The sequence below is a fragment of the Cucurbita maxima genome, unplaced genomic scaffold (genome assembly GCF_002738345.1).
Source record: "Cucurbita maxima cultivar Rimu unplaced genomic scaffold, Cmax_1.0 Cma_Scf00026, whole genome shotgun sequence".
Classification (NCBI taxonomy): Eukaryota; Viridiplantae; Streptophyta; class Magnoliopsida; order Cucurbitales; family Cucurbitaceae; genus Cucurbita; species Cucurbita maxima.
The window spans coordinates 769235-796285 of record NW_019272042.1 but is presented as its reverse complement, the minus strand read 5'-3'; the positions used below and the strand labels follow the sequence as shown (position 1 = coordinate 796285).

Below are 27051 nucleotides of genomic sequence, written 5' to 3'. Positions count from 1 at the left end.
ATGTTATCGTATTTGTTTTTGTAACAGATTGAAAAAAATAAAAAAAGTTGAAAAACCCTAATCGACGTTGCATTTCCAGCTCAACTTGCATTCTCACATGGTTGTCTCGATCGAGCAGTGTCGACCACTTAAGGTCTCCCTCAGATCGATAATCCACTTACAATAGTCATGTTCTTTTCCCCTTTCGTTCTCTTTGGCTTTGTGCATAGTCTCGTGTTTTCGATCGTTTTCTTCTCAATCTCCTCATAGGTCTACTTTAGGTTGGTTCGGTCCCGTTCAGCTCGATTTAGTAAATTTTTGTCCGATTTTCAGTTTGGTTCAATTGATTTCTTTAATTCATATCGATGTTTTCTCTAGTTCACACTCAGTTTTATTCATTTTGCATTTGGTTTAGGGTTGTTTTTGGGACACGACATTGGATAAGATCGAGTTAACAACTCTCCCGAGTACCCTTTGGATTATTGAGTAGCCTTGAGTTAGGTTTAAGATTTGTTTACGCTTGATTGCCGAGCAAGTATGCAACTTTCCTCAGGGATGATATTAGGGCTAATACGAATATATATGATGCATGTTGTATTATGTGAGTTTAATGCATGTATTATTATGAATACAAAATAAAGTTCGTTACGGGTTTGCATGCATGAATGTGAATGACATGTATTATCATGACAAGTATGGTGATGATTGCTCGTTTAATATCATGATCATGAGGCGCTAGACGGGTGAGGCTCGACTCCATTGACTAGCTATCGATTTAGGCCTACATGTTCATACTGCATACCCTTATTGTAACGACTCAAGCTCACCACTACCAGATATTGTATTTTTTCTGGGTTCTTCCATTCAAACTTCCTCTCAAGATTTTTAAAATAAGTATGTTAGGGAGAGGTTTTCACACTCTTATAAATAATGCTCTGTTCCCCTCTCCAACCGATGTGGAATCACACACATATTGTGTGTTTATATGCATGTCCGATCTCATTGAACATTAGATGCGTTACTTCTCGAGTATTTTTAGTACTTAATATTTCTCTCTGAAGATACGTTAGTTTTCCTCCCTTCAACTCGGGAAGTAATAACAAAAACAGCTAATCTGTCTTTTATCGAGAGTTCTTCTAGGAATTTTAACTTGAAAGTTCATGAGTATTTTTAAAACATGATATTAGCGGAAAAAAGTTATTTTCGTTAATAAAAAAAATTATTAATTATCGGTCGAGATAATTTTGATAATTACTAAGGGATAATGGTGTCCCAATTACTAACTAATTTTGACAAGAACTTAACTACCATTAATTATTCATAAACTTAGTTAATTGACACTTCAAATAATTAATTCCAAACAATTAAATTAATTATATCTTTCATTAAATCCTTTTAAGAACACAATAATTTTAAGGGATTTTCCTTCACCTATAAATTGCGCCCAATCCATCAATTCCTTCGGTGCAAAATTCAATCCTCCCCTGTTTCTTCCGCCCAAATCTCTCCCCACCACCGCTATGGCCGAATTTGGCCGGGCAACCGCCGCCGATCTCCACCATCTACGGCCACTTCCGATTCCGGGCAGTCCACTGGTCGCTTGCCGGATCTGCGATGCAGTGTTTTCCAGTAGCCAAGCCCTAATTAACCATATCGGAGCTCACGTCTCCGATGAAGGCGCCTCCTCTGCTACAGCTTCCAGAAGACAGAGTCAACAACGAAGCCAAACGCATCGGCTTCCGCCTGGTCCGCCGCGAGCGACGGCGATGTTTCTGCCGAGTAGATATTCAGTGCCTCCTAATTCGCTAGGTTTTGACGCGGCGGAATCGCTTTGGCCAAATCAACTCTCTCCATTCGCGAGAAGCCTGTTTAGAGAGGGACCGCCGTCGTATCCGCCGCCTGTCGGTCAGTACCTTACGAATTGGAATGCGGCGGAGGAGGCGACCGGCGATTGTACGAAGCCTTATATAAATCAGTTGGAGAAATGCTTACCGAAAGTGGGCGGCGGAGGTGAAGACGACGACGGCCGTCAACTGTATTTCAGCAAACTAGACCTGACCCTCAGGCTGTGAAATGGAATCGAATCAAAATGTAGGCAGAAAAAAATAATCTTTTTCTCAATACATTATATTATAATTATAATTATTTTCCGGATAATATTTTATTTCTTGTTCATTTTTATTTTATTTTTACTCACTATTTGGATTAATTTGATTATTTTCATAACTTTTCTATTACAATAATCATGTTCGAGGGCTCATTTTTTTTTTTTAAATATTACCTTTATTTTCTCACCATTTATTTATTAAAAAATAATAATTTCTTATATTAAAAAAATCTTAAAATCATTAAAATCATGAAAGCCATTAATACTTTTAAAATTAAAATATTAATAATAATATTGAAAAAAAAAATACTCTTTCCACCCTCAAAAGTTTTATTAATATCTTTTTTTTTTTTAATATTACTAAAATATCTATGAAGTAATATTAATACTTTTTATCTTTACAAAAATAAAAAAAAATTATTAGGAGGGACAAAATGCGTGAGTATTTTTTAATATTATTTTTAAAAATTCGTGAGTATTTTTTAAACGTCTTATTAGTAGTAAGCATATTTTTAACTTTTTTTTTTAAATTAACAATGTTGTTTTAAATTTTTGGTATAACTCGAAAGTAATCTTACCATCTAAAACTAACCGTAAGAACTTTTAAAAGTTCAAAAGTATTTTTATTTATTTATTTATTTAGTTTGAGATTATTATTTAAATTTTTGAAAATTTATGAATATTTTTTTTTAGATAAAATGGACCGTTGAAGAGCATCTAGAGATGAATTAATTTGTATTTAATTATTTATCGATTCAAAACTTAAATCTTTTAACAAATTTAAACTTACGTACCAACTTTAATAATTACAATTTTTTTTATATAGATAATATAATATTATCATATGATATTGATTATATATGGAATATAATTATAATTGAAAATACAAAAATGGATTATAAGAAAATCGTCAAAATTTCCTCTCCTAATGAAATTAATATTTGAAAAATAACCATTTTTCTTGGATTTAAAAATTAATTAAATCCTCAATCTGTCTCTTTTCCTAACGTGACATATTTCACATTCAATTCACAATTATTCCTGTAAAAAAAATTAAAATAACCTAATATTCTTTCAAAAATTTAATTAAATATTTTTAAAATATCTTAAATCTTTTAAAATTGAAAATTGGATCTGAATAGAGACAAGGTCAAGTAGAAGCAAGTTGGTTGTATCACAGAGGATTGGACATACATACACAAGCGGCGTGTGTGGTCGAACAAAATTAAATTCTGCACAAGTGAAGTTTGGTTAACAAAAACAAATTTCGCTTAAGATCCGAAAAAATTGAAGCGAAAAATATATATATGAGGCTTTAATTCTGTTTAAGGCTGATTGTGAACATTCAAGATCACGATACGATATGGTTGAAAGAATTACAATTGTTATGGTTAGAAAAAAAATAAAATGAAAATAAATGACAAGTGATATACATTTTTATTATTATTCTATATTCATATGGCCGCCGTCATGGTGGTTCATTTATATAATTTTTAAAACCCCACCATGCCCACCCATCGGATTCGATGGGCCCTGGCGGGTGGCGGCTGTGAGCACAGGCAACACAAAAGACCATCGTCAATCTCGCAAAAAGCTCGTCCCCTTTTGATCTTCGAGCCCTGAAATTGCAAAAATCAAAGAAGATGAAACCATTTCTCCCTCCGTAGAGACAACGTACTTTGAGGAACTGCCATCCATAACTCTCATTTATTGTAAGTGGGTCTCTTTCTCTCTCGCTTTTTCTTGTTTTTCACTCATTTGAATGTGCTTATTTTCACATCCGTAACCTGTTCGACGTAATGCCTCTGAGAGACATTTACCCTTTTTTTCGTAAAATCTGTGGGGCTGACTAGTGGGGTTGAGACTGAGAGTGCACGTAACCTGTTTGATATAATGCCTCTGAAAAACACTTCCCATATTTGTTGGGTTAAAAGTTCCAGTGGGTACTGTGGTAGGTGTGGCTGACGTTCAAAACCTGTTTGATGTAATGCTTGCGAGAGACACTGCCGTTTTGTTTATAAAGACTAGTGGGGTCGTTGGTGATGGCCATAGTTTTCAAGAATATTTCTGTTTGGTCTCACAATGTGTAAGAATAGGTTTAAAAGATCAAATGCTGACGGGACATTTTAGCTGCTTGTGTGACATATTGAATGGAAAACAATTTCCCAAGTGGACTTTGTTTGAAATAATTAAGATATCCCTAAATCGATTAAACACAATTTCTTGCGTGTCTTCTACCTTGTGCCCGATTCTGACCAGCGAGGCTTTGGATTCCGATCACCGGCTGGAAGAATGAGGAATTTTCAATGACCCACATTTCACTTTTGTGAGCTAATAGACTTGACTTAGAATAAGTTACCTATGGAGTAACTTTAGGAGTATTCTTAGTAAAATAAGTTACTAACTTTATGAATTTCTCTGAACTAATAAACTTGACTTAATAGAATAAGTTACTCAACTATGGAGTAACTTTATGTGAATTGTTAGTAGACTCGGTATAATAAGTTACTAACTTTTTGACTTAGTAGAATAAGTTACTTATGGAGTAACTTTATGAGATTTACGAGAATTGTTAGTAGATTGAGTAGAATAAGTTACTAACCTTATGAGCTAATAAACTTGACTTGGTAGAAAAAGTTAATTACTTATGGAGTAACTTTAGGTGAATTGTTAGTAGACTTGGTAGAATAAGTTAATGACCTTTGACTTTGTAGAATAAGTTACTGTCCTTATGGAGTAACTTTATGAGAATTGTTAGTAGACTTAGTAGAATAAGTTACTAACTTATTGATCAATTTTAAGAGAATTGTTAATAGTTGTCAAATTGTGGAGGTAAGTTTAGTACTTTAATTAGGAAGATTATCTGTGGTGGTTAACTTGAGGAGAAAGTTTAGGAAACTAGTTAGTGTTTTCTCTGCTATAAACTATAAATACTCATTAGATGTATGTTCTTTACCAAAACAAACAAAATTGGAAAGTATATAAGTGCTTAAGGTTCCTCGGTTCAAAAGCTCTCTTTCCTCAATTGGTTCCTCTTGTTTCAGTTGTTTGTTCATCATTTGTGGTTATCTTTCCTACCAATCTCATTAGCAGGAAACCTCCACTTCATCACCAATGGCTTCTTCAGTTTCCCCTCTTTCTCATTGCCTCCCAAGCTTAGGTAAGGCCTCAAAATCCCATTCAACTCTTCTTCTTCGTTTAGGGACCAAACTCCTTGTACTTTTTTCTCCCATTAATTGTTAGGAATCACGAATCTCCAAAATGGTATGATATTGTTGGTTTCGCCAAAAAGCCTCATATCAAATAGAGACATTCCTTACTTGAGTATATTCATGACTATCCCCTTAATTAGCTAATGTGAGACTCGCGGTCAACAATCCTCAACATTAATGACATGGGGTGTTGTCAGGGAGACAGAGGGAGGGGACGGCCAAGACATCAAAAGCTAATGAAAATTGGGTGTTGTAATGGGAGACAGAGGGAGGGGAGGGCCAAGGCCACTGCATGCCCTATAAGCTGCTAGTGAATGAATGTCCTTCCTTATGTACATTATTGTTCATTCAAGTTATGCAATAATTTAGTTTGATTATTTTATGTTGTATTGTTTTGTATTGTAGCTATTCAATGATTTTTCTAGACTAGATGATTTCTATCATTTCACTAGACGCTTCATGGGTTGTTGAAGGTACATCGTTCTCAATTTTAACCCTAAATTTTTAACCAATAATATTTTACTAAGGTTCAAATAATATTTAAAAAATAAAATTATCCTTTTTTATTTGTCAGATTTATATTATAATTACCACTTGGAAATTCCATTCATGCCCTAAAGGGTCAAGATCAGAAATCAACTCACATGTTATGACAGTAGACAGTAGTCCCTGAAAAGAACCGAGGGACAGAATAAGGGCATTTTAGTCTTTTCAAAGTGTTCCTTCTGACTTATCAGAAAAATTGAAAACTTTAAAAAGATAATGGAGGGAATAATTTCCAAACTTTCTCCTCTAAATGAAATAAATAAAACTTTATAAAAATATTCTTTACATTATTAATCGTAAATGGCAAGTTGACATTTTTTGTTCGGTCAATCTAACCAATCCAAAAATAGGGTAAGATTTCAATCCCGCGAATGTTTGAGATTTGAATTTTATGAGATTCTTAGTTATATTAATGTAACATGTATATTACATAAGTATAATTTTTTAAAATAAAAAAAAAAATAACCCATCAAACTCAATCCAATCTAACCCGAAGATATATTCGGGTTGCTCAGGTCACCAACCCAATCAACTTGAAATTTAGAGCTTGTTCAAAAAATTCCAACCCGACAAAAGTACACCCCACCCCATCTGAGATAATCTCGTAAATGGAGCAATAATTGAGGGGCATTAACAACGAAATTAAAATAAATACTAAAAAAGTGAAATTAAATTAGGAGTTGTTTGGTACTATAGACAAATTAAATTAGGATTTATTATTGATTTATTATTATTTTTTTTTTTGAATATTTGAAATTTTATTTTGATTTATGTAGTTAGAAGGCTACCATTAATTTATTGTATATCTTAAAAGTAATTTCTTAACTAATATATTCATAAATAGAAGGCTACCATAAATATGACATATCAATTACATTTTTTTAAGTAAAAAAAGTTGTAATTTTTAAATACCAATAAAATAATAAAATTAACAATATTAATGTTGGAACTATAACTATTGTATTTATTCAATAAATTATGGTCGGATTAATCATTAATTAACTTGTTCAACGAGCTTAATTAAAATGTAAGATTTATTTAATTTTAATTTCTACCATTATAGAAGGAAAAATTAATATTATTGCAAAGCATTTTCTACATATTCCCTAATTTTGAAGAAAAAAACAACATTTTATGGATATTTATGTTAATATAATAATATAATAATATAATAATATAATAATTAATAATTAATAATTAATAATTTCCGGCTCTATCTGTGTCGCTTTCTGGCAGCGGTTCGACCATGCCGTTGTTTATCGACTTTATTCTTATTTCCAAATGTACCCCTCATCTTCTCCCTATTTTCCATTTCAGCCCAACCAAAAAGTTACAAGTCTTGGATTCTTTTGCTGGTCGCTGCTGCAGCTTTCTCTCTCTCTCTCTCTCTCTCTCTCTCATGGCGGCAGCCATTAAAGCTCATCTTTAGAGCTAAATGCTCTTTTTTCTTTAGGTTTCTTCTTCAACTTTTTACTTGGAGTTTCGAGCTCATATTTTGGTGGCACAAACCTGCTTTTCTGTCTTTCGGTATGTTCTGTTTCTTTCTCATTTCCTTTTATTTGTTGTTCTGATCTCTCTTTTAAGCCTAATTCCTTGGTTTTTGTATTGTACTTGTTGAGTTTCGTTTTTCTGATCAGGTTTTTTGTTGCAGCCATGAAGTCTTCGACTAGGCTTGATTCGGCCACTTTTCAGCTCACACCTACTCGAACCAGGTTTTGTTCTTGCCTTATTATTTGAGTTAATTTACAATTGTTGCCAATGTTTGAAGAATTAGATTAGATTTTACATGCTTTTGATTTCTTGTCAATAGTTCTGATGAACTTCTTTGCTTCAAGCGATCTGCTATGCCGCGTTCGGCTTTAGAAGCCAATTCACGGTTTTAGTATTTTAGCTTTGATTAGTTCTTGGTGCACAATATTTGGATTTTGTTTTCATTCTGACCTGCTATTATGAATTTCTTCTAGTTTTTTTTTTCTTTATTTAAGGATTTATCTGTTAAGATTGTAGCAGCATTTTTACTTGTGTAAACATTGAATGATTGAACTCTCTAGTGATAATGAACCATCTCTCTTTTTCTCCCACTAAAATCAGGTGTGATTTGATTCTATCTGCAAATAGAAAGTCTGAGAAGATAGCTTCGGGTTTGTTGAATCCTTTTCTTGCCCATTTGAAGACTGCACAAGAACAGATGGCCAGAGGTGGTTATTCCATTATTCTTGAGCCAGACCCTCGCAGTGATAGAACATGGTTCACAAAGGGTACCATGGAGAGGTTGTATTGATATTATGAACCTACATTTCTCCCATTCATAAATATACATCAATATTATTCTCCAAAGAAGAAGTTGAGTCTCGATTAAGGGGAGGCTTCGAGGGCTCCATAGGCCTTAGAGGAGGCTCTATGGTATACTTTGTTCGAGGGGAGGATTGTTGAGAATTGTTGGGAGAGGAGTCCCACATCGGCTAATTAAGGGGTTGATCATGGGTTTATAAGTAAGGAATACTATCTTCTTTCGTATGAGACTTTTTGGGGAAGCCAAAAGCAAAGCCATGAGAGCTTATGCTCAAAGTGGACAATACTATACCATTGTGGAGGGTTGTGATTCCTAACATTTATTGCCTCTGGAACCAATATAAATGTGTCCATATTAAGTGCCCAACGAGTAACATCCATTGCAAATTTAACGTGTACTCATGTTGAATTCCCAATAGCCTGTTATTGTACTGCCTACATGAGGTATGGGCAAATGAAGTGATCGCCTTAGGCCTCATAGTTTGAGAGAGTCCCATTTTCTATCAAGTTCCCAAATTTTGCTTCACACAATAAAATTGCTAAAAGTTTCCTAACGAAATCCAAAATAAGTATATGTGAAGCGATAGGACTAAAAAAATGTATAGCTATAGTAAATGTAAATTTTGTTTAAAAGATGTAAGCAAAATTTAAAATTTTGGGTAAATTGTCATAGGTTCGGCCATGTGTTACTCAGCCTTAGTATTGAGTTTTTTTTTTTTTGGACAATTAATGTTAGTAGATAGTCATATACTGATCAATTTCCACCTTTAGGTTTGTCCGATTTGTGAGCACCCCTGAAATCTTGGAACGGGTGTACACTATTGAATCAGAGATCTTACAAATTGAGGAGGCAATCGTGATTCAGGGCAACAGTGACATGGGACCAAATGTTGTAAGCATATTCTAACATATTATTAATACGCATCATGTTCACCCAAAAGGTCCATCTTTCAGTTCAGTTTCATTCAACAGGTAGATGACAAGCAAGGAAAGCCTACAAAGCCTACCGAAAGCGCCACCGAAGGTTCTAAAATCAATGGAGGCATGTAGAATATTTTTTCATTTTCTTAACATAGATTATATTTACATTTGAGTTGAAATCCTGATATTGGATAATCAAAATATTGTCATTGCTTCTTAGTCTTTTCTGTTTTACTCTATCTTCTTTCAGGATGAGTTACTACCATATTTGAATATGAAGCGAAAGTTCTGTTTACTAAGTTGATATCTATGTACCTTAAATACTGTGCAATTTTTAACAACTAAATTGATTTATGTGGTCTTTAACAGCAAGCAAGCCTCTTCTGGATGGTAACGAGGAGAAAGCCATTGTTCTATACAAGGTAAGTGGTACTCAATTATGCTCTTGAGCTAACTAAATTTCACTTCTTTATTTTAATTTTCTTTGTTAAAAAATCTGGCAGCCTGATGCAAAATCATTGGAGGCCAATGGACATATGATGTCAGAGGAGAACTCAAAGTACATACCATCCTCGACTTAAATAGATTTGTTATAAAATTTAGCCTAGTGAACAATTGCAAATACTCACTTAGGATCTTGAATACTAATATGCCTATGTATGCCTATTGCAAGCCTTGCCTAGATGTAACAGTAGCTAACAACACATAATCTCATGTGGCAACTTCGACATTCTAATATGTAATTTGATTCCATTTTTCACACTATTTTTCAATTTTTTTTTTTTTTTTACTTTATATGATTGCAATTAGAGAATTTTATCTTATTTTTCAAATCAATTTCCCTTGCATAGAAAGGACTGATCCCAATTAGGTTCTTCTCAAGTTGTTGCCTCTCTTTTTAACTTCTTCACTTCCATATCACAGATGCAAAGGTCCTCCCACGGTTTATTTGTTCAAACTATTTTGCAGAGTTGAATGTCCTTCCATCATTTTTTCCCTTTCCATGACACAAACAAATATTAAGTTTGCAAATAAAGAAGTAAATTAAAGTTTGTCTGGTGTTGTCATCCTTTAGGGTAAGGATAATTATGCAATGGACTTTCATAACTTTGCTGTGAGTATTTTTAATTTGCTTTAATCCCATTAGAGCCCAGCTTCTCAAAGTCTTGGAGACACGCAAAACTATGCTGCAAAAGGAGCAAGGAATGGCCTTTGCTCGAGCTGTTGCTGCTGGTTTTGACATTGATCGGTTGTCACCCTTGATATCATTTGCCAACAGCTTTGGAGCCTCGCGATTGATGTACGCAGAGATTCATATTTCTAGCTAACCAAAATATGTTAATGTTGACATCATATTTCTTGCAGTTGATGACTCATTGTGTGAATAATTTGCTGCAAACAAATAGGGATGCATGCATAAAATTCAAAGAACTGTGGAAAAGAAAGCATGAAAGTGGCCAATGGCTTGAAATTGAAGCAGCAGAAGCACTGTCCAGCCGAGCAGACTTTTCCCCTTCCATGAATGCATCAGGCATTATACTTACAAGTATGACTGACAAGCAGACAGAATCTAGAGAAGCATTGTCTGAATCTCAAAGCGAACCATCTCCGACAAATAAGGGGAATGCAAGTGCAGGTGTGATATGGCAACATTGGGAATCTGATAAAATTTGGTTAAATTATGTATTCTAAACTGAAGCTTTCCTAATTTTTGTCTTAGACTTAAAATGTCCATGCAACATCATTATATTTGTGACAAAGTAACAGCCATGGGACTAATTTTAACTGATAGAGTGTCGATCAATAATTGAAGTTGTTTTTACAGTCTCCTGATTTTTTTATCAAATCTATAGACTAAGAAACACTAGCGATACTACATGTCTGCCTTATACAATGCTGCTTGTTTTACTCTTTTCAATTTTGGGTTAAATTTTTTTTGTCACTCATTTTCGCAGATGGAAATACACGGACACCTATGATGTACCAGTCACCACCAGGCCACCAGGAGTATCTTCAAGGGCAGTATCCTCATCATGTCTACCCTCCCTGGCCCATCAATTCTCCTCCAGGTGCATTACCTGTCTTTCAAGGATACCCCATGCAAGGAATGCCTTACTATCAGAACTATGCAGGGAGTAGCCCATTCTTTCATCCACATTATCCAGTAACAGAGGATTCCCGCCCGGGTGATGGTAAAAAAATGGGAGGCAAAAGGCACTCCATGGATAGTGGAGATAAGTCGATGGAACCAGAGGCCTGGGAGTCGAATGCTTCAGAAACAAGAACACCAGATGATGCAGAATCAGAGCACGAAGCTTCAGAAGATCCAAGAAAAGCTGGTCGATCAGGTAAAAAGAAGTCGAGTGTGGTTGTCATCCGCAACATCAACTACATTGCATCGAAGAGACACAACTCATCAGGCAGTGAAACAGATTCACGGTCTGATAGTGAAAGTGGTGAAGATGGAGATTCACAGGCTATTAGTCCGGAACTTAAACACAAGAAATCACCTAGATCGTCAAGGAGCAAAGGAAAACATCTAAATTTTGGAGATCAATCAAATACTTCTGCAAAAACTGTTTCACCAGAAGCAGATGGACATTGGCAGGCATTCCAAAGCCTTTTACTTCGGGATGCTGATGGGGATAAACATCATGCTGATCAAAGCCTGTTTACCTTGGAAAGGGAGACGAAGCAGAAAAAGCAACAAAATAAAGTTGGTGATGATCCATTGATTGCTCAAGGATGGAGCAAAAATGAAATCCGAGAAAATGGTGCTACAGACATTGATCGAGTTGGTGGAAGAATCAACCGCATGTCAAGAGCATCAAATGATGAATTATTAACTTCCAGAGGAGATAGTCTATCTGGAGATGGTCATTTGAACGTGCAGGCTACAGAACTAGATGGAGGAAGAAATGGCTACAGGAGGCCTGGTAGTGATGATTTTATAGTTTATGGACAAAAAGGTCAAACTCATTCTAACGCTTACTCGGATCCATTAGCTGCAGGTGGCTTTGATAATACAAAAATGAGTTATGATAAAAGTTCTTCAAATAATTTAGATGGTGATTCTTACATAGTTACATTAAGATCGACATCAATGGATGCAGTAGGAAAGGAAGGTAGAAGTGCTGTTGACATGGATTCTGAGTTTCCATCTTCAAATCGTAAGGCAGAAAACTTGTCCAATAGAGTTGCTGACTACGAGCCAGATGTACTGAATCTGGTGCCAAAGCGTGAAACAGAAAACGAACCTGCTGGCGGCTATGATCCTGCTTCAGAATATGAAATGCAAGTCCATGCTGGACGTGTACAAGCTGTGAATAAAAAGAAGGAAATGGTGACTGATGTTAAACAAGGGACTAAAAGGTTGGACAATGATCGAAAGCCAAAAGTTACTCCTGACAGAAAAACTGGCGGGCCAATAAGGAAGGGAAAGCCATCTAAGTTGAGTCCTTTAGATGAAGCACGAGCACGTGCTGAAAAGCTAAGAAGTTATAAAGCTGATCTCCAGAAATTGAAGAAGGAGAAGGTATCATATTAGAAATGTTTTTCTTCATGTAAATTTTTTTCTTTTGCTAGTCATGTCTCAAAAGTTGCAGAATCTTTTTTTTTTTTTTTTTTTTTTGTGTGTTTTCTGGCTAGTTTGTTCAGGATATATAACTTATTCTAAATTCTTCTATCCAGGAGGAGGAGGCAATAAAAAGAATAGAAACTTTAAAGCTTGAGAGGCAGAAGAGAATTGCAGCAAGGGGTAACAACAGCAATACTGCTGCTCAGTCATCATTGCCCTCTCAACAAACTAGAAAGCTCCTGCCAACAAAAATGTCACCGAGCTCTCAGAAAGGGTCAAAATTTAGTGATTCAGATCCAGGACCATCATCTCCTCTGCAAAGGTTCTCCATCAGAACCGCTTCAATTGGTTCCAATGATTCCAACAGTGCTGCAAAACCCAGCAGATTGAATGGTATAAATCACTTAGCTGGAAACCGGTTAAGTCAATCTGTACCTTCATTAAATAAACTAAAGAAAGAAAACAGTGAGGCTCCACATGATAAAAAAGTATCCATGGCTCGAATTAGAAGATTATCAGAGCCAAAAATGAGTATCAGCAATCATTCTACTTCTTTCAAGGCGCGGAGCACTGAGCCAGCTTTGAAGGCAAAACTAACAAATGAGACGGAGGGGAAAAAGAAGATATCTAATGAGACTGACAGCAAAAAGAAGGTATCTAATGAGACTGATAGCAAAAGGAAGATATCTAATGAGACTGACAGCGAAAAGAAGGTATCTAATGAGACTGATAGCAAAAAGAAGATATCAGCTATAATGAATTTGGATAAGAGCAAGGCTGCAACTCTTCCGGAACTTAAAATTAGAACGCCCAAGGGACCTGGTGCTACAATTGGCAACTCATTAGCAAAAGAAATGACGCAGAGCGTTAATTGTTCTTCAGTTTCTGATGTTGCTTGTGCTTCCATGGAAAAAATCACTGCCAAAGTCTCACATCATAATGAACTGGATGACAACCCTGTTGTTGAGAAGACTGTTGTAATGCATGAATGTGAGAAGCCCTCCATCCGTACAGGTCCTGCTTCTCAAGACAATCTTTGCGACCGAAGGACATATAGCAAGCACAAAATGGAGGGAAAAACTGATATCCCATCAGAATATTCTGCCACCAATGCTCTTAATCCCCAAATTAAAGTGTCCGGTGTTAATAGAGAACCCATCAAGCGCCAATCACAGGGTCAGTTGAGTTCTCGTGAGGTATGATTGACTGCTTCCTCAGATGTGGAAAGTTTTTCAGTGAATTCTTTGAACAGTGCAATGCTTACAGAACAAGTTGAACCCTAGATAGTCTTACATATAAGCTCCTTTGTTCAGGTGACGGTGAATGGTGCAGATCAGGAAGCACAAAACTTTTCATCTCCTACTACGACTGAAAAATTGTATAAAGCTCCACATGCTCGAGTTTCGTCTTTTGAAGATCCTTACACACGCATTTCGGAGCATGGAAAAGCAACCCCATCAAATTTGGAGAGTGCAGCATCAGGCACTGAAACGGCTAAATCTTATGTTCCTGATCATGGAAACGCACTATTGGAAAAGATTCCTGAAGTATTAGAGAAACCCGAGGCAAAAAAATCATCTAAAGGACTTGGATTGTTTCTGAAGTTTGGAAGAAAGAATCAAAGCCCAGCTACAGATGAGCATAATGATGAATCAGATAATACCAGCGCAACTGGTTCTGAAGCCAATGATGTTGGGACAAATACCACTCCGCACAATGAAGGTAAACTTATATTAGTTGCTTGATACTTGCTGAGCAGATGACGAAAATGCCTATATTTCTAGTAACAATCTGATACATTAATCTGAGAGTTCAAAGATGATGCTACAAAAGTGATTCTACTATCTAATTAAGCACTTTAGATATAACAATATTTCATCTTGAATTGAAACTCATTTAGCTGAGTCACATGTACATTTTTCATATTAATATGGAGAACTGAACGACACATCAGAAGTCATATATCGCTCTAACTAACTACTACGGCACAGTTTCTGTTCTTTTAGACTTTTAATTATCATGTTGGATGATGGAAAAGCTCATGTTTGGCAAAAATATGACAATGATGTTTCCACGTGTTTGTTTCTGTTGATCTTGCTTTGTGAGCGTATATGTAACTTTGAAACAAATATATCTTTAAACCCTTTGTTTTGCCAGCAGTTCCTACATTGAAAAATCTGATTTCTCAAGACAAAACCCCCACTGCCTGCAAAACTCAGAAGTGTAAGCATTGCCAATGATTTGATATGTTTCTATTTTTCCCTATTGTCTTCATCTTGTAAGATCATTATGGTCTCAAATTCAAATGTATTTTTTGTTCTTGCTACAGCTTCTCGTGCATTTTCCCTGCTATCACCTTTCCGAAGCAAGAACAGTGAAAAGAGAACTGCATAACATGACACAATTTTGTGGTGCTCTTAAATATGTGAAGTTGAGGAACCATAAAGTTCAAGCTTGTCTTTTGCGCAGCGCAAGCCTTGATTGGGTTGTGAAGAATACAACGGTTTGTTTTTTGATCTTTTATGAAATATTCTCAGTAGCGTTATCTTAAGCATGGTCATTGTATATTTTACATATTTTTCCAGTGATGAATTTCCATGTAGTATCCATTATGGCTTATTAAATGAAAAACCAGTTTCAAATTATGCAAAATTTGATCTACTGTTTAGCTGGTTGCAGCCATAACCACAAACTGGGGAAAAAGAAAAAAAAAAAAGCTGGATCTCATACTACTCAAGGGATGGACGAACACAATGTTTCCTTTATTGTCTAAATGATTGTAGGAGAATAGAGACAGGAGGCGATGTCATTCTCAAATGTGCTCGTTCGAACTCCGAGCCAAGGGACGGGCATCAAGTCTGAAATAGGTACTTCTGTCATGAATACGATAATCAATCATCAATTCATCATCATAGTTACTAGCTGTTACTAATCCTCCACTTGTTAGAGTGGATTATCCTCACTGCTGCCCTAAGATACATCCTCTTAGAGTGGATTCCATACATGAGAATATCCGTTCTAAAGTAGATTTTATAGAATAGCTCTATGTTTAACGGGTACCTTTGCATATATTTCTTTGGTAACCAAATATCTTGATCGAGAATATATATTTTAACCAATTGAATTGCATTTTATTCTTTTATTTCATGCATATATACATCATTTCATTATTTGTAAATCATTTGTTTAGATTGACTAACTTGATTATGGGTGAGATTACGTTAACATACCCAACTAGTGAGATCTCCTTTCCTAAGTAGAGTTGACTCTGACCGATAAGGTTAACTTTTGAAACAGATGGAAGAGAAAGTAGATAATTATAAATTATATGATACAGCCTTTCTTGACTTATTGAACAAGCCTAACTTTTAACAATAAATTTAGAAACGGGATTAAAAGAATATATATGTGAAGGAAAATTTAAGGAATAAGATGTCCAAAATTTATTACAGGAAAAACCAAATGGTATGGCTCATATTTACAGCATAGCAATTATGACCCAAAGTGTAAACAGATTAGGGAGCAAATAGATAAGAAGAGAAAGAAAAAGGAAAGACTAAATTTAGTCGAAACGAATGACCAAACAAGAAATGCTGGTTTTGCTCATTCTGGTGAAGGCCTCCTTCGCCAAACACTCTGCTGCTTCTTGTGGGTCTTCTATGTGTCTTATCAGATTCACAGCCTCCTGGTTCTTCATTACCTGAATTTCCTTTTCAAATATTAATCACAGATATCATTCTTTCAAAAAAATTATATACACTCGGACATGCAAGACCAAGCCTAGCTTCCTCTCTTGCATACCACTACCCCTTAAATGTCCACTACAATAAGTTATGGCCAAACGAAGAAATTTCAAACCAAAGGATCGGCCTGATTGATCACCAAACATAAAAGGCAGAGACCGAAAGGAATATCCAAATGACCTATGTATTGAAATGTCTCCGAACAAAAAATTCCAACAGTATCTTATCGAAGTCAAAAAAAAAGAAAAAAAAAAAAGCTTTCAAACTTTCCACTTGCGATGGATGTGAAATCTTAAACCTTATCTTTGAAAAAGGAAGAAGCTTATGTTAGTGGTCGTTCCATTACAAAAGTTATGAAAAGAAATTAGATTAAACTCTCAAACGAGATAGAAAACGATATAGATATTGAAATAATCGAGTTCATTTGGTTTGAAATTTTTAAATTCTCTTTAAAAACCATAGTTGAAGCAAGCTCTTTGACAATGAACATAAAATGCAGTAAACTTGAAGATATGTATATATTATATATGCACTCATAAAAGCAATATTGTTAAGATATGATGTTGATTTCAGAACTGGATTTCAATACATTTGACCAAGATCTGTTCATGCGGAAGATGTAAATGTTCTTGGAGTTCATATCTTACCTCCCATATGCCATTGCTTCCCAATATCACGAATTCCGTTTCCGAGTTGATTCTTTTAGCTGCAACCACAAGTTCGGAGCTTCTCCAAGGTTTCATTCCTGAGGAGAAGCTCCATCGAATTAAAAGTTATACAATAGATGATATTATTCACTTCATACTATAAGTGTACTTTTCGACCTCCTCTAAAACGCTTCATGTTAACCAACAAGATATCGTCCAAGCTTGGGTTATCTTCGGGATTTGGTGGCATCTAAGTTCATGTCATTCACATGTTACTTAAGTTTCATTTTAGAGGCTCTAACGGGATTTTTTGGTTGTTTTCTTACCTAAGGACATTCGAGCTTGAAAATACACTGAGTCGAGTGAGTAGAGAATGAAGATTACCGAGCATTAATCTACGGTGCCAACGTTGCTTAGTTGGATCTTGATCACAGCTTATTTGACGAGCCAGACCATTTTCACATACAATGGCTCTGTAGTCCCCCATGGTAGCAATCACCAATCTATCTCCATCCATGACCAATGCTGAAGATGATCCCATTTTCCATGCCTCCTTCCCTTCCTTTGCTTCTTTCACCTTACTTCTTACACTCACATGTGCTTTCTTCATTGCTTCTCTTCCCTTCCTCTTTACTTGAGACTGCAAATTATACCATATGAAGAATAACGATTTTAAGTACAATATAATCTATAACTTACTAGATAATCAAAGTATTCGAGAAACTTGAGAATCTCGAGTACGTTAACTTGGGACGAAAATCATCTAAACAACTCTCCACCTTCGTATTCCCTAATTATGTTCCTATATGTAACAGCCCAAGTTCACTGACAGATATTGTCCGCTTTGGTCCGTTACGTATTGACGTATTGTCGTCAATCTTACGATTTTAAAATGCATATGCTAGAGAGAGAATCTAGCCCTACTCAGACTAGTGTCTCGCACCGTCTAGTGACTGTCTCTGATACCACTTGTAACCGTCCAAGCTCACTGCAAACATATATTATCCACTTTGACCCATTATGTATTGTCATTAGCATCACAATTTTAAGACGAAACGTCCTCTTATAAGAAATGTTTCGTTGCGAGACATAGGATCTCGCACCATCGCCCACCAACAAAATAAAATTGGTAATTCTAGATTAGAAAACTTTATTTGATCAAGAAAAGTCCTCAAAGGGGTCATCTACTAGTTACCATTTATGATGTAATATGAACAAAAAACAAGCATTGAAGGGTAATTTATTCTGCAAGAGATTGAAGATTAAAAGGGTTAGAAGAATGGAGATAATGTTGAGATTTGACCTGTTTGAAGTTCTTATCAAAGAAATGGGTTTGCATGAACTTGATGACTTCGTCGCCAATTTGAGTATCAAAAACCCCAAAAAACCATAATTCAATCCCATCCATCTGCTCTCTCTGCACCACAACAGAGTCGTGCTCCGATTCCTCTTCCCAATTCCTCGAATACGACAGATCGGCCACCATATGATACCCATGGTTCACCGGCGCCATCCACGTCCGATTACACACCGCCGCCGCCGGCCGTCTTTTACTCCTTCTATTCCTCGTCAGAAACCTTCCCAATCTAAGCGCCTACAAAAAGTTACACCATCTTCAAGATTTTGAGATTCCCATTTTACAATCCGCCATTAATACAGCTCGATGAAAGAAAGGGACGAAAATGCAATGAAACAGTAGTTTAAGATGATAAAGATGGGTTTACCTTGAGTTTGAGACGGAAATGTTCAAGACCCATTTTCAGAAATCTAAAGAAATGAGACCCCTCGATGAACAGGAGAAGAATCCAGTGAAAAATTTCACATGGGTGTGTGGAGTTTCCCTTGTTTTCAAGGGAAAACGAGAGATTTTTCCTGGATTTATCAGTGAAGGGGTTCGGATTTTCTTGGGGGAAAGTTTTTTTTTTTTTTCTTTTGTAAATAGTGGGGAGTGATTGAAGTGGTGAAGAGGTTGAATTGGAAAAAGGGGGAATTTGTAGAAGGAGAAAGAAAAATGATTATAATTAGACTCCATTTTTGGGTTGAATGAATTGGCAAGATAATTATTAATTTGAATTTGAATTCTCATTTAAGTAACGGTCTGTTCTGTTTGGTCCCTTTTTTTGTATATTTTCAGTTCTGTTTCGTCCCGTGAAGAAGAAGATGGGAATGCGAAGCAAACAGATAGGGTTTTTTCCTAAAAATTTGGTCCTTCAAACTGCAATCCTCAATGCCTGCGTTTCTTCAATCATAATAGATTTAATTGTTTGCTTTCAGTTTCATTTTAATACCAATTTAATCCATATATTTTCACAATAGTATTCACTTCCATCTCTATATTTTTAAAATAGTTTTCACTTTTTTCTCTAAATTTTACGTCAAATTTTCGATACAAATGGTCAAAAGCTTGGACCCAAATAAACATTTTCACATTATAAGAATATATTAAATTGAACTAAGTTGAAATATGTAAACAATAAGATTTAGAAATGTTTGAAGATTACATTTAGATTACTATTCATAATATTTAAAAACACAATTTCAAATCTCTCTCTCAAAAAAAAAAAAAAAAAAAAAAAAAAATTGAATTATGAACTTTCTTTAGAGAAATAATTGACACAATCAGAAGTGATTACCATTAAGATTGAAAGTGAGGCTAAGAGCAATAAGCCAAAACACAAACATTTATTCCAAAAGTGAGAAATTTTTTCTTTTTTTCTCGGTTCGGTTTGTTAGAAGAAAGAATAGAATTAAAGCTCAACGTCAATCCAATAAAGATACCAATAACCATATCGAAAATCGAATCTCCAATGAAATTAGAAGGCTACTCTACTAGTAAAGGACTCAAAAACAAACTAACAAACCAACTCAAATGTTTCATAGTTCAATTAGAAGGGATCAAACATCCATAGCTAATGGTTTGTTTGAATGTTCTTATGCAGTTCAAAAAAACAAAAAAGACCCAATCCAAACCAACCTAAGATTGCGATCAACGCTTCAAGCTCAACAATAAGGTGCATTCTGGTAGTAATCTCTAGAGACCCTACACTAATTATGAACAAGGATATACATTTGGATACAAGATTAAGAAATTTTTCTTTCTATGTTCAACATGTGGAGAGGGAGCATATAAATTCAGTGAATACACTAAAAAAGCTACTTAATCAACTACCGTGAAGAATAATGGGCAAATCATAGAGAGACATTAACTCACAGTAAAGTAACTTTTTTAAGGAAATGAAAAACCAGAACTATCATTCAAGCCAATTTAAACAAGGACCTAATGAATAGAGGGTGATGAAGTTGAGTATTGAAATCCAAATAAGCAATTGGCGTACTATAATTTAAATGTGAGAAGTTGAACACAAAGACTGCTAACAAAAGTTTGGAACAAAAAAAAACAAAGACCTACATTAGTTAAATGAAAGATGACAGCAAAATGAGAGATTCCGTTGAATAAATGACCCTCTAAGCCTCGGCCTTCTTCAACTTGGAAAGCTCTTGTCTAACCAATCCAGCCCTCTGCATAAACCAAGACCCATAAGTTCAAATGTTATCAATTGTTTTTTAAAAATGTGGTGCATCATTAGATAATCAGCACAAACCTTAATCTTCGCCAACATAAGCTTGAACCTGTCGAAGTCGTTGAGAGAGGCTCTTCTCTTCTTAACAATCAATTTCCTTCCCCAAGAGCTATTCTCCCATTTCTTCTGAACATCTGATTATTGGATAGAAACACAATTAAGCGCATACTAAAACAATACAAGTAGAAGATGATATTGCAAGGAATTACTCCATACCCCCGGCTTTCATTGCTTCAATCAACTCCTTCTTCTTAGGGACCCTCTTAATATCAATTTTGATATCTGTCAGGGAAAGTCTCTTAAAATTCATTTGAGATCGCTCCATATCAGGGGCATCAACCAGAGCCTGTCCAAACAAAAAATCAAACTAGTCATGCAGATGATTTAACAAAAGGCTCCATTAAGGAACTAGTCATAAAATTCACTCATTCCAAAAAGATACAAAATTACTAGAGAATAGAAAATTAATACTTCTGCAGATAAGCAACAAAAACCCAAGTTGCATGCATCAAAGAACTTCAATCCACCAATTAAGAATGTTGGAAATGACAACCACCAATATCAACACTCTACAAATGAAATAAAGTAGTGTATAAATCCATCGATTCTTAAGTTCTAACAAAAATATCTATAAAATTTGCAATACTATCCAGTAGTTCAAGGATTACATTTTATGGCCAAAAAAAAAAAACACCATGAAGACTGAAACACAAGTAGTTCAATATCCAGCAGTTACATCACCAAGCCCTATAATACGAATTTCCACAGAAGCTACGAACATTAATAAGACTACGGCTTTTTCCTCTAAAAGACTTGCTAAAGACCATCAGAATAACATCTACAAAAAATGGAATAAAACGATATTGCGAGTGCCTACCCGATTCTGGTCAATGACATCAACGATTACAACAAGCTTTCCGTAATCTTCACCGTAGTTGACAAGGGCAACCCTCCCGATCTCGACGTACCTCTTAAACGGCTAAACAAACAAAACCAAAGACCAAAATGAACAGGTTGAAACAATGAAAAACAAAGCAGAGATAAGAGACAGTAGAAACAAATGATTTACAGAGAGATTCTCACCATTCTTGCGGCTTGTGGGAGGTTTACAACTGTGGAGAGCAGCGGCGCCGATGGAGGAAGGAAGGAGAAAGTGTTGGCCTACTGCACTTTATAATAACTTTTGTCTAGGGCTCTCAAATTAACTGGATACTCATAAAATTGGGCCTTATAAGGAAGTTTAGGTCCAATTGAAGGCTTTCTTTTGGGCCTCTTCCGGCCCACGTTTCACATCATTTTATTTTCTTGTTTCTTTTTTAAATTTTAAATAAATTCTTTTTAATTAAGTTTTCAACCTAATTAACTTCTATGAAATAATAAATTCAACCAAAATCAATTACAAAGTATTAAATTTAGTTGGTTAAGTTGATAAAGATATTGATTCTATTTTTTTCATTTAGAGTAAAAAAGTAAAAGTAAATATATACTTTTCACCCCAAATATTTGTATAAAAAAGTATTTTTGTTCCTCCGATCTCACATTCAATATTCCACCTTTCTAGGGACCAGCGTCTTTATTGACACATCACCCGTGTCTATGTCGGATACTATTTGTAATAGTCAAATTCTACCACTAGAAAATATTGTTTACTTTGGCCCGATGGGGCCAACGTCTCGTCAACACACCACCTAGTGTCTAGGTCTGATACCATTTGTAACACCACACCACAAGTCCACCATTAGCAAATGTTGTTCACTTTGACTTATAAGGGACCAGTGTTTTCGTTGACACACCACCCTGTGTCTAGGTCTGATACTATTTGTAATAGTTCAAGTCCATCACTGGTAAACATAAATTCAAATGAATTTGGTTCGACTCGAAAATATTTCATGGGAGCCATAAATCAACAAAATCTTCCATACCCAAATAGAATTACTAGCAGAACTGAGTTAATCGGGTGAATAATCGAGTTATTCACCGATAGATGTTTGAAATAAAGATCCTACATAAAAAAAAAATTCTTAGAAGAACAATAATGGGAAGGAAGACTACGTTCCATATATAACAAAGTATAAGATATAATTGAATACATTGAAGATTTCATGAATCTATTAACAACTTTTCAGGGTTCAGTCCAACACAAGAGTATATTCATCTCTATATACTCAACCACAACAAAATATGTAAAAGTCCTAACATAAATCCCCCATTTCCTTTCCCCTCAGTGTCTTCTTACAGTGATGAACGGCGTAACGCAGAGCCTCGGCGGCGATAGGCCATCGCGTTGCTGTGATACGATGCTCGGCGTGACGGGTAGCTGGTTCTCCTTTGAGCACAATGGAATTGGACTCAATGGGACAACACCAGGGCTGTTTACTCCTCCCTTTACTTGTAGCTTTACAGCCTGCATTGTCTCCTCATTTTCTGTCAACAATGCTCCATTCTGGTTCTGCAAAGTAAACAAACACGAGTCGAAATGATTGTTCTTACGCTACGAAACTAAATTTTCGAAACCGATAAATATTACCGTCAGGTCTGAAAGAATTTGAGTGTAATGATCTGGTGCAGGCTTCAATGGAGATGATAGGTGCTGATTTTCAGCATCATCTGATCTCTTCTTCTCAGGCGTTGAGCCAACTTGTTGAGAGAGCTCTCTATGGTTTCCACAAAGAGTAAATATATTTTGAATTCTCAATTTTCTTGAGAACGCTGTGTCCTTCGAGTGTTCGTTATCGTTCATCAATCCGATGCCGATCTCTGATCTCTCCTTGGGAAGGTTATTTTTGTTCATACCATTTGGTGTCAGTTTGTTGAGTCCTTCAACTGTACACACTACTCGCTTTTCTTCTATAACCTCCTTCTCCTCTTCCTCTTCTACCTCTTCTTCCTCGAACACGGTACTCAGGCATACTCTATCCCGATCCCCAAATCGCGATGAAAACACATCGTGATCAACTATCTCGTTCACTTTGTCTAGTAGGCTTTGGATACCATTGTTCGTTGTTGTTGGATGATAATCCACACCGCCGATGAGTTTTACTTCGCGAGTCGGTTCTTGATCATCCACGTCAAGGTCCATGGACTTCACCATACTTGCATCAGCACTAGCATAAACTCCTAAGAGCCTTTTAGCAAGCTTACAGCCATCCATGTCCCTTGATTTGTGTACGTCGACGCTCGTGGCATCCCTGGAATTCAATAGCTCGGTTTCGATCTCTTCTAAACGTCGTCTTAACATTTCAACTTCTTGTTGTTGCTGCATTATTGTTTCTTCCATCCTTCTCCTTTCCACTTCAACAAATTCATTGGCCATTCTCTGGCACTCCTCCAGCTTCCTCTCTAACTCAAGCTTCAGAAGTTGAGTTCTTTCGTTCACCTTCGAATTGATCTCGTCCTCACTCACGAGGCCAGATCCTCTCGACCCTGCTAGCTCGAGCTTAGCTCTCAATTCCGATACCTCTTCCTCTTTCTTCATGAGCTCTCTATGTGCCTCATTTCTCTCTCTCTCTCTGAGTTTGTTCTCCTTCTGTAACTTGAAAATGAAATCATCCATGGCTGCAATTCTCGACCCCAGAATAACAGCAGAAGCCGAATCGTCCGCACCGCCTTTATCCTTCATCGGCGTGTGAGGACCACGGACAATGCATTTGGCTTTCGCACCATATTCGAGCGTAGAGATTGTCTTGTGTAGTTCCTTTGGATCAGGGCTGGCACACAGAATCATCAGAATTTTGGATTTATCATCCTCAAAAGAATCCTAAACAGAAGAATTGGATCAAACCAAATCAATCTTTCAGTCACAATCTGAGCAAAACTAAAAAGAAACATTGTAAGCATCATGAGAATCACCATTAGAAACACAATCTGAGCAAGAACAAAGAATTCTAAGCATAAGAAATTTCACCGAGGGGAGGAAAGTTACCTGCAGAAGCATAGTTAATTTACTGTCTCTGAAAGGCACATGAGAATCACCATTGGCAATTGATTCAACCACTCTTTTCAGTGCAATGTTACCTTGATTAATCTTTGCTGTCTGTGATTGAAAGAAAATATTTAGTTCTTAAAGAGCACAGGGGGAGGGGGGGATGGACTGTTCTTGAAACTATTTTCACCTGCATTTTCGCCTCAAATCCAACTTGCCCAGCTTGCTCTATATTTTCAGAACCAGCCATATCGACGAGCATTAGGCGCCCGCCGACCATTGGCACGTCGAGGATTACCTATGAAAATCCAAAAGATAATAAGCATTACAAAACGTAATCAACTAGATAAAGAAGACAGCTCTTCAAACATACCATGCAATGGCTTCTAGAACTTCGTTCATTACAGAGTGTACTTTTAACAATCCTTCTTTTCTCCACTTTCTGAATCTCTTTGGAGATCTTTCCTGCCTCATTCCCAGATAGATATGTAGCATTCTTAGCCTTCTTCCCCATTACTTCAAGCTTCACCTGCAACAACAAAATGATCTTAAACTTTCAGTCCCTTTGAGATCACAGTCCAAGCAAACAAAACAGATCACATTTTCTCGGCTCCATGAAAAATATTTGTATGAACAGCTTGTTGGTAGGGAGTCCCACGCTAATTTAGGGAATGATTATGGGTTTATAAATAAAAAATACATCTCCATCAGTACCAGATCTTTTGGGTAAGCCCAAAGCAAAGACATGGGAGCTTACACTCAAAGTGGACAATATCATACTATTGTTGAGAGTCGTTATTCCTAACATTGTATCAAGAGTCATGCCCTTAATTTAGCCATGTCAATAGAAAACTCAAGTGTCGAACAAAGAAATTGCTAGCCTCGAAGGTGTAGTCAAAAGGGACTCATGTGTCGAACAAAGGGTGTAGTTTGTTCGATGATTCCAAAGAAAGGAGTCGATCCTCGATTTAGGGGAAGCTGTTCGAGGGCTACATAGAACTCAGGGTAAGGCTCTATGGTGTACTTTGATCGAAAGGAGGATTGTTGGGAGGGAGTACCATGCTGACTAATTTAGGGAATGATCACGAGGTTATAAGTAAGGAATACATCTACATTGCTACGAGGCCTCTTGGAAAAACCCAAAGCAAAGTCATGAGAGCTCATGCTCAAAGTGGACAATATCGTACCATTGTGGAGAGTCGTTATTCCTATAACTTAATAGCTCAAACAGGACGAACCACTTTCTAACATTTCCCAAAACTATGGCACTAATCTTTGACATAAAAGTACGAAGACCAAGAAGAACAAAATGTTATTTTAACCTAATTCAAGAAACAAGTGTAGGGAGTCGAGTGATGTTACCTTAGAGGCACTGCCCTTCGGCCAGCCAAGCCCTAGCCCTCCGCCAGAATTACTCGATAGAAGATCATATATTTCTTCATTATAAATCTCCAGCACCGTAACTTGTACAAACATCCCAACGTTCAAATGTTCGCCACCACCTGCGCCGGCAGCGGTGTCAGCTTCACTTTCTCCATCGCCTAAAATGTCCTTCAGCGATCGATACACTATCCCCGGCTGCTTCGCACAGCCAAACATCGTATGGCTCTTGCCGGCACCGGTAGGTCCGTACATCATAATCGTACATTTCTCACCCAACTTAACGCCATGAATCCTCGCTTCGACGAACTTCTTGTAAAACGTGTCCAGATCTTCCTCTTCCGACAGCGAAATTCCGTCGAGACTGAAATCCCGGTATCCGAAATCGGCCCGAACCCTAACGTTCTGTCCGTCGGGATTTATCTGAAGAATCGAAGCCGGTTTCTCTTTCCTGTCCGGATAGTCTCGGATCCGGCCGATTACTTCAACCGGATGCTCCGATTGAGAGTATTTAATGGCGGAATTGGGGAAAGGGGATAAATGTGGCCTAGGGGGATTGAAATTGAGGCGTTTTGCTTGAGGAGTTCTCAATTGGTTCATGTGACCTTGATTTGATTTCGAAGACGGCGTTGGAGCCATTACAGTGATCCAGAAGAAAAAAGAAGTGTAGAAGAATTTACCTCGATTCGATTTGAAGACTGATTTGCAGATCACTAGGGTTTTTGATCGAGGAACTTCAAGATTGGATTATGAAGAAAGCTAATTTAGGAAGGATGAGGAATTACAGAGAGCTATTGAAGAAGAAGACCCGTTGAAATGAGGAAAAAAGGAGAAATGGGGTATCGCTTTGAAGTTCAAACAAAATATAGCCGTTACGACTTCCCAACGTCCAATTTTTTAATTATTTTTCTTCCATATTTTTCTTTTCCGCGTTTTCCTATCACTTTTATATTTAGTTGAATATATAAAAATAAAATTAGAGAAAATATCCATTAACTTTTTTTTTTTTTTTAAGTAAAATTAATACGAACTGAATTCATAATTTAAAATATTAAATTATTAACCCCATAAAATAAATTATATAATTTTAATAGTATTAAATAAATATATAACTTATTCGATAATAGAGGATAGTGTTGGAATA

The 27051-nt window shown here is 36.2% G+C and overlaps 4 protein-coding genes across 6 annotated transcripts; 1 reads left to right on the top strand and 3 right to left on the bottom strand.

Moving 5' to 3' along the window:
* Positions 1-7185: 7185 nt before the first annotated feature.
* LOC111499086 (COP1-interacting protein 7-like) lies at positions 7186-15379 on the top strand. 3 transcript variants are annotated; one of them, XM_023150547.1, is made up of 14 exons: positions 7186-7371; positions 7496-7556; positions 7936-8115; positions 8908-9028; positions 9109-9178; positions 9427-9479; positions 9561-9616; positions 10205-10357; positions 10464-10693; positions 11013-12592; positions 12748-13830; positions 13948-14356; positions 14795-14857; positions 14964-15379. In XM_023150547.1, the coding sequence occupies exons 2-14, from the start codon at positions 7498-7500 to the stop codon at positions 15026-15028; spliced, it is 4122 nt and encodes a 1373-aa protein (XP_023006315.1). In that variant the 5' UTR covers positions 7186-7371; positions 7496-7497; the 3' UTR covers positions 15029-15379. The 3 variants fall into 3 exon arrangements, with proteins under 3 accessions (XP_023006315.1, XP_023006314.1, XP_023006316.1); XM_023150546.1 differs by having other exon boundaries at positions 14792-14857; XM_023150548.1 differs by lacking the exons at positions 7186-7371; positions 7496-7556; positions 7936-8115; ... (2 more) ...; positions 9427-9479; positions 9561-9616 and having other exon boundaries at positions 10266-10357; positions 10423-10693; positions 14792-14857.
* A 25-nt stretch (positions 15380-15404) lies between these two features.
* On the bottom strand, positions 15405-19009 carry LOC111499088 (putative protein phosphatase 2C-like protein 44). The gene is made up of 5 exons (XM_023150550.1): positions 18749-19009; positions 18328-18618; positions 17409-17664; positions 17025-17122; positions 15405-16334 (listed from the first exon to the last, which is right to left on the bottom strand). Exons 1-5 carry the CDS (start codon positions 18779-18781, stop codon positions 16197-16199), a joined length of 816 nt encoding a protein of 271 aa, XP_023006318.1. The 5' UTR covers positions 18782-19009; the 3' UTR covers positions 15405-16196.
* A 1222-nt stretch (positions 19010-20231) lies between these two features.
* On the bottom strand, positions 20232-21796 carry LOC111499090 (60S ribosomal protein L14-2-like). Its single transcript, XM_023150552.1, has 5 exons — positions 21689-21796; positions 21483-21584; positions 20822-20951; positions 20627-20739; positions 20232-20543 (listed from the first exon to the last, which is right to left on the bottom strand). Exons 1-5 carry the CDS (start codon positions 21689-21691, stop codon positions 20490-20492), a joined length of 402 nt encoding a protein of 133 aa, XP_023006320.1. The 5' UTR covers positions 21692-21796; the 3' UTR covers positions 20232-20489.
* Positions 21797-22665: 869 nt separating this feature from the next.
* Positions 22666-26870, bottom strand: LOC111499087 (kinesin-like protein KIN-10A). The gene is made up of 6 exons (XM_023150549.1): positions 25890-26870; positions 24901-25056; positions 24718-24825; positions 24528-24638; positions 23133-24362; positions 22666-23054 (listed from the first exon to the last, which is right to left on the bottom strand). The coding sequence occupies exons 1-6, from the start codon at positions 26544-26546 to the stop codon at positions 22827-22829; spliced, it is 2490 nt and encodes an 829-aa protein (XP_023006317.1). The 5' UTR covers positions 26547-26870; the 3' UTR covers positions 22666-22826.
* Between the last annotated feature and the right edge of the window lie 181 nt (positions 26871-27051).